The sequence below is a fragment of the Sinocyclocheilus grahami genome, unplaced genomic scaffold (genome assembly GCF_001515645.1).
Source record: "Sinocyclocheilus grahami isolate Dianchi unplaced genomic scaffold, SAMN03320097.WGS_v1.1 scaffold129.1, whole genome shotgun sequence".
NCBI classification, from domain to species: Eukaryota; Metazoa; Chordata; class Actinopteri; order Cypriniformes; family Cyprinidae; genus Sinocyclocheilus; species Sinocyclocheilus grahami.
In genome coordinates, this window is record NW_015505308.1 from 541,307 (window position 1) to 547,755 (window position 6,449).

Below are 6,449 nucleotides of genomic sequence, written 5' to 3' on the forward strand. Positions count from 1 at the left end.
GTGTGTGTGGGTGAGAAAACTGTAATTTAAAAAAACGTACAATAACAAAATAATGCACCATTGTAGCTAAAAGAAATATAGGTTTTAATTCTACACGAGCGGCATCACACATAAACATCTCATTTAAAGTCAATGATACGGATATTGTTGACACGCGCGAGGTCCCTGAGAATTACACCGCGCATATTTGTTGGTCTGTAAGTGTAACTGTACCTGTGTTTTTGCTCTTTTTCTGTTTTTTATTTGTTGGCGTTCCACTCGTGCTTTCTGCGGGGGCCGCCATTGCTGCTGTGAGCAGTGACGTCAGACGCTGCGTCTGCTCGTCATGAGCGCGCGGCGAGCAGCGTGGGTACTGCCTCCTGGTGGCGTGGAGGAATACATGAAACAAAAACTCAATTAGCCGCACTAATCAACTAGATTCCGTGTGTGTGTGTGTGTGTGTGAGAGAGAGAGAGAGAGTGTGTGTGTGTGAGAAAACTGTAATTTAAAAAAACGTACAATAACAAAATAATGCACCATTGTAGCTAAAAGAAATATAGGTTTTAATTCTACACGAGCGGCATCACACATAAACATCTCATTTAAAGTCAATGATACGGATATTGTTGACACACGCGAGGTCCCTGAGAATTACACCGCGCATATTTGTTGGTCTGTAAGTGTAACTGTACCTGTGTTTTTGCTCTTTTTCTGTTTTTTATTTGTTGGCGTTCCACTCGTGCTTTCTGCGGGGGCCGCCATTGCTGCTGTGAGCAGTGACGTCAGACGCTGCGTCTGCTCGTCATGAGCGCGCGGCGAGCAGCGTGAGTACTGCCTCCTGGTGGCGTGGAGGAATACATGAAACAAAAACTCAATTAGCCGCACTAATCAACTAGATTCCGTGAAAACACAACATTTCATAATATCCCTTTCACAAAAACTCATATTTGTTTTAATATTTTCATGTTTCTTTTCAGAATAAAGTTTTTCTTAAAATGTCTTATTACTATTACTACTATTATTATAAATTCTAATATTATATTTTTCAAATGAATAATTATAATGAAATATTTAATGTATGAAATATTTTATTTTGGTTTGAATTTATTTATTTAAAATTGTATTACAATTCTGCGGTCTGAAACTTTCTTCACAGACACGGATCACTTTCAGCACAAACACAAACTCACACCGAGAGATCCAATGACTTTCTGTGTCTTGACTAAATGCTGCAGCATTTTACCCAGCAGTGATATTTTAGTATTATTTATTAGTATAAATGTCCTGTTTGTATTTATGAGCTCACAGAATGGGTTTGGAACTGAAAGACCGGCTTAAACGGGTCTGGACCGGACCAGAGTAACTCACCCCAAATAACCTTTCCACAAATGCACAAAGACAATCCAACAGAACGCAGCGAAATATCATGTGGAGGTTATGAGAAACCATCAAACACAGGGTCTGGGCCTGACATCAACTACAGGACGAAACGAGCGCTACGTGTGTTTCCAGAGCCCATGATTTCTCTCACGAGTCCCTCGAGCTCAGATCACATCAGACACAAAACTCCCCACAGCCAAAAACATCCTCTTCAATACAACACAGACAGAAATATACAACGAGACAGAAAGAGAGCAGCGATTCCTGCTCCAGACCATCGTTTGCAGGCAAATCCTGCATCAGAGAAGCACGAGCGAGAATAAAACACCTCGACCGGAAAATAATGATCCAATCGAGCCACTGCACAGCTTTAATAATCACCAGCTATAGGGCTTTAAATCATGCCTGCAGTGTGTGCACTTTGAAGGAGGAGGAATATCAAAGAGCTCCTGATTGTGTTCCAGAGATTTGAAGCCACAAAATGTGTTTTTATTTTATTTTGAAATGCATTATAATGTTTTGTGAAAACATTTGTTAGCTATAATATTATGTATTGTTATATTGGTGCATATATATTCATATACAAATTATTACAAATATAAGTCATTATAAAAAAAATAATATTTTTTTTATTCATTGAAATGTTTGTAAAACATTTGTTAGCCAATATTACAGTGTATTGTTGTAATATTTTTTATTATTGTAACATTTGCCATATTTATAAAATATAAATATAGGTTAATATAAAAAATGTATTATAAGTTATATAAATTATTATAAATATAAGTTACTATAAAATAATATAGTTTTTTTTTTTTTTATTAAAACGTTTTGGTAAAACATTTGTTAGCCGCATTACTGTGTATTGTTATACTGGTGCATTTAAAATATATATAAATTATGATAAATATACATATGAATTAATATAAATATATATTTATTTTAATGCATTAAAATGTTAGGTAAAACATTTGTTAGTCAGTACTATTGTGTATTTTTGTATTGGTGCATTTAAAAGTATAAATCATTATAAATATAACATTTAAAGATAAATATTTTTTAATGCATTAAAATGTTTTGTTAAAACTGACTATGTATTTATATTGGTACATTTAAAAAAAAAAAAAATATATATATATATATAAAGTTATTCTGAAAAAATATATATATTTTTTAATGTATTTAAACGTTTAGGTAAAACAAATGTTAGCCAACCAATATTATTCATTGCTATATTGGTGCATTTAAAAAAATAAAAATAAAATTATAAATAAGGTATTATAAACCTTTAATCTTATAAATATAAGGTATATAAGGTAGGTAAAACATTTGTTACCCAATATTACGATGTATTGTGCATTTAACAAATTAAATATAAATGATTAATATAAATAATATAATAATATAAATTATTATAAATACAAGTTATCTTAAAAATAATATGTTAATTAACAAATAATAAAAAATAATATAAAAAAACAAATATAATATAAATTATTTAAAAATCATTCAAATTTTTCCAGTGCATGTTATTCCAAATGAAAACAATATTTGTCTTTGTAAGATTTTATTTGATAAAATTAAATACATTTTATTGTACTTTCCATCCATATATTAATATATATAAACATACTGTATGGCCGCTGCTCTGTTAGCACTAGCTGTCATTGTCCTCGCTGCGACGTCTCATGAGAAATAATTCAGACGTGTCAGCATTTCTGCTGCATCATGGGAAACCGAGCGGATGTGTCTCTAGAGGACGCCAGTGTGTCACACACACACACACACACACACACACACACACACACTCTCACACTCTCTCTCACACACACACACACACACACACATACACACACACACTCTCACACACACACACACACGTTTACATTTGTGAAAAGTGGGGACTCTCCATAGGCGTAATGGTTTTTATACTGTACAGACCGTATATTCTATTGCCCTTTACCAACCCTACCCCTAAACCTACCCCTCACAGGAGACTTTCTGCTATTTCAGATTTTCAATACACTCCATTCTGTGTGATTTATAAGTGTTTTGAAAAGTGGGGACATGGGGTAATGTCCTGAAAAGTCACCTTCTCCTTGTAATACCTGTCATACCTTTGTCATTTGTCACAAAAACACGCGCACACTCTCTCTCACACACACACACACACCAGATCCCAGAGGAATTCATATCTGCATGTAATAATGAAAATCTGTCATTTAGAGCTGACTGACCGCTGTCAGTCATTTCCCATCATGCATCAGTCCTGCTGTTTCTCTGCCCTTCATGCATGTAGAGGCCCGTTTGAGGGTGAATTAGGAGTGAAACGTGTGTGCTGTTGAAGGACAGCAGCAGCGCTGAGCACAGCGGGATCGTGGGTCTGTGAAGGACTGAACTCAGGACTTTCAGATGGAAACACAGAAAGGAAACACTAGCTAGCAGCTCTCTGATGAAAATGACATGAGCAATATAAATCAGACATATTAAATCACCATCCACATGATGACACATATTTGATAAACCGCACCTTTCTATATATGATGATGAATACAAATAATATCAGTAATATATACACAAATTACATATATAGGAAATACATATTTAGTTATTTAACAAACAATAATAATAATTACATATATATATATATATATATATATATATTAATTAAACACAAATGCTAAAAATAGTAATACTTAATAAAATGTATTTAAATAATGAATACATCAATGCATAAATAATACATACATAAATAAAATAAAATGTATTACTTGGTAAACAAAAAGTAAAATACTCAAATACTAATCAATATCAACTCAAATAAACTCAAATACTAAAATTTAATCAAATTAAATCTGTTAAATAATAAATTGATAAATTAATAAATGTATAAACACATTGCAATACGTAAATTTAACATTTATAAATAAAGTATGACTTAAAACATTTTTAAAATTAAATTTAGTCCTGAATTTATTTTTGGAAAATCCATTTATGTTTACGGAAAGTACATTTCCTCCCTTTACTCACCATTAGCAGATATGACCAAATGTTTGTTTTGAACTCTATCTGCGCTGACGTCAGTGTGATGAGATGATGATGAGATGTTACTAGGAAAGACAAAATAGTAGACAAGAAATGTATAAAAATAATAATAAACTTGAATGTTGATTCTAAAACATGCGGGTCGAGTGAACAGTACAAATAAATCAGACATGAAGGAGTGTTTGATGAAGGAAGTGACTGTTCAGTTAACGGTCAGAGTTCTGTTGAATGTACACAAACACACACCTTCACGGAGGATTTGAGTTCGTTCGTGGCCCTCATCCTGTTTCTGTGTTGTTTAGAGCTCTGTTCCAGCGAACTGTTCACACACTGCACACTGCACACGTCTGTCAGGAGAGACCCAAACAAACAGCATGAAGGACGTTTATAGCTCATCAGAAATGAACAGGAACTCAGTCCAGCAGACGGTAACACCACAGTATTTTAATGCATAGCCCACTCTTGTACTGTTTGATTAGCATATTCATATACTTTGACACTTCAACATCAAGAATTTCATGACAAAAAAAACATGCTAGAGATAATATATTTTATATAAAATAAATACATAAAAAAAAACTTTAATTCTCTCTCTCTCTATATATATATATATATATATGAAATTATTAAAAAAACATTTATTTTTACAAATTATTTTGCATAAAGTAAACAATTTAAAAGACTATTATTATTTATAGTATTATGACAAATTAATATAAATTATTATTATTATTATTATTAATTATTTTTTATAAATAAATATTAGACATTTATTAGAAATGCAGTATAACATATCTAATTACATTCATAAATATACATATATTTGTCATTGTGACAATATATATATAGAAATTAATAACATTCATAAGAAATTCTAAAAATATTTATTCATGACTTTACTTTCATTGTTATTATTATTATTAATAATATAAATACATTCTGTAAGTATATTAAATATAAATATATTGTTTTCCTTGTTTATACTGTGCTTTTTTTTGTTTTTGATTCCATATTCCTATAAAATATACATATTTTAAAATATTGTGACGATGGAATTATTTCACTCTTTTTATTTCCATATTTATTTCGATATGATATGTGATATTATATGATATGATATCATACCATATCATACATCATATATAGTATATCATATATCATATTATATATATTTTTAAACCAATGGTAGACTTTAAGCCAAGATTGGTAAGGTTTAAATGATTAAATAGGGCAATGCATGGCTGGTGTTGCGTGCCAACGAAGTACACAAGTGTTTGATACAGACACACAGCGATGTGTGCCGTTATTAGAGCTGGTCAGGCTAATTAAAACTCAGTCCAGCGCAGGAGCGACAGCAGCAGAGACTCAGGACACACACACACACACACACACAGAGCGCCGGATGAATACTAATGACCCAGTGCGGCTCGTACGCCACTGATCCAGGGTCAGATCCTGCACGAGAACAGCTCATTCAGCCATCATTACAGCTGCAGAGACACTGATCCCAGTCCAGCAGGTGAAGGAAGGTCATTATCCAGTCCGTGAGGAGCTCCGCTTTATGATTCGATATAAAGCTTCTTTATGCAGCTGTCCTTTATGGACAATAATTATGCTCTGAAGCCCCACCAGGAATTGTAATATCATCTCTCGTCTCACTACATTCAACCTGAATGATCTCTATCATGCACAGCATCTTTAATATGCAGCACAGGCTTGCATTTTATAACCAACTCCCCAAAAACACTGTAAGGAGAGAGAAAATCATCTGTGAACTCACAGGCTCAATGGCAGCGACGCTTCAGAGGGACTTCAGAGCGAAACACTGCAGCAGAACATGTATTAAACTCTCCACTCCACAATTAAATCACCACTTAACCACGGGTTCAGACCCAATTAAGAAATTAAGCCACTCAGTGTTGTCCTGAAGGGCGTTAATGACTGTGAACTTCCCCTGTTCCCAGCGGGCCATTAACACACAGGATATTTACTGACACACACACACACACACACACACACACACACACAAGCTTATGTTCTCTCCT

At 33.2% G+C, this 6,449-nt stretch overlaps 1 protein-coding gene and 1 long non-coding RNA gene across 3 annotated transcripts in view; both read right to left on the reverse strand.

Annotated features, from left to right (window-relative positions):
* Positions 1-797, reverse strand: part of krr1 (KRR1 small subunit processome component homolog) — a 6,823-nt gene extending 6,026 nt beyond the window's left edge. The window contains exon 1 of one of the 2 annotated variants that reach the window (XM_016279291.1): positions 672-797. In XM_016279291.1, the coding sequence (XP_016134777.1) occupies positions 672-741 (70 nt within the window). In that variant the 5' untranslated portion in view covers positions 742-797. Of the gene's footprint in view, positions 1-213; positions 332-671 lie in introns of those variants that run through there. The other variant, XM_016279290.1, reaches the window with a different exon arrangement.
* Positions 798-3,748: 2,951 nt separating this feature from the next.
* On the reverse strand, positions 3,749-6,278 carry LOC107590522 (uncharacterized). The gene is made up of 4 exons (XR_001609799.1): positions 6,185-6,278; positions 4,651-4,751; positions 4,390-4,469; positions 3,749-3,764 (listed from the first exon to the last, which is right to left on the reverse strand). It is a non-coding gene; the product is annotated as an uncharacterized lncRNA (long non-coding RNA).
* Between the last annotated feature and the right edge of the window lie 171 nt (positions 6,279-6,449).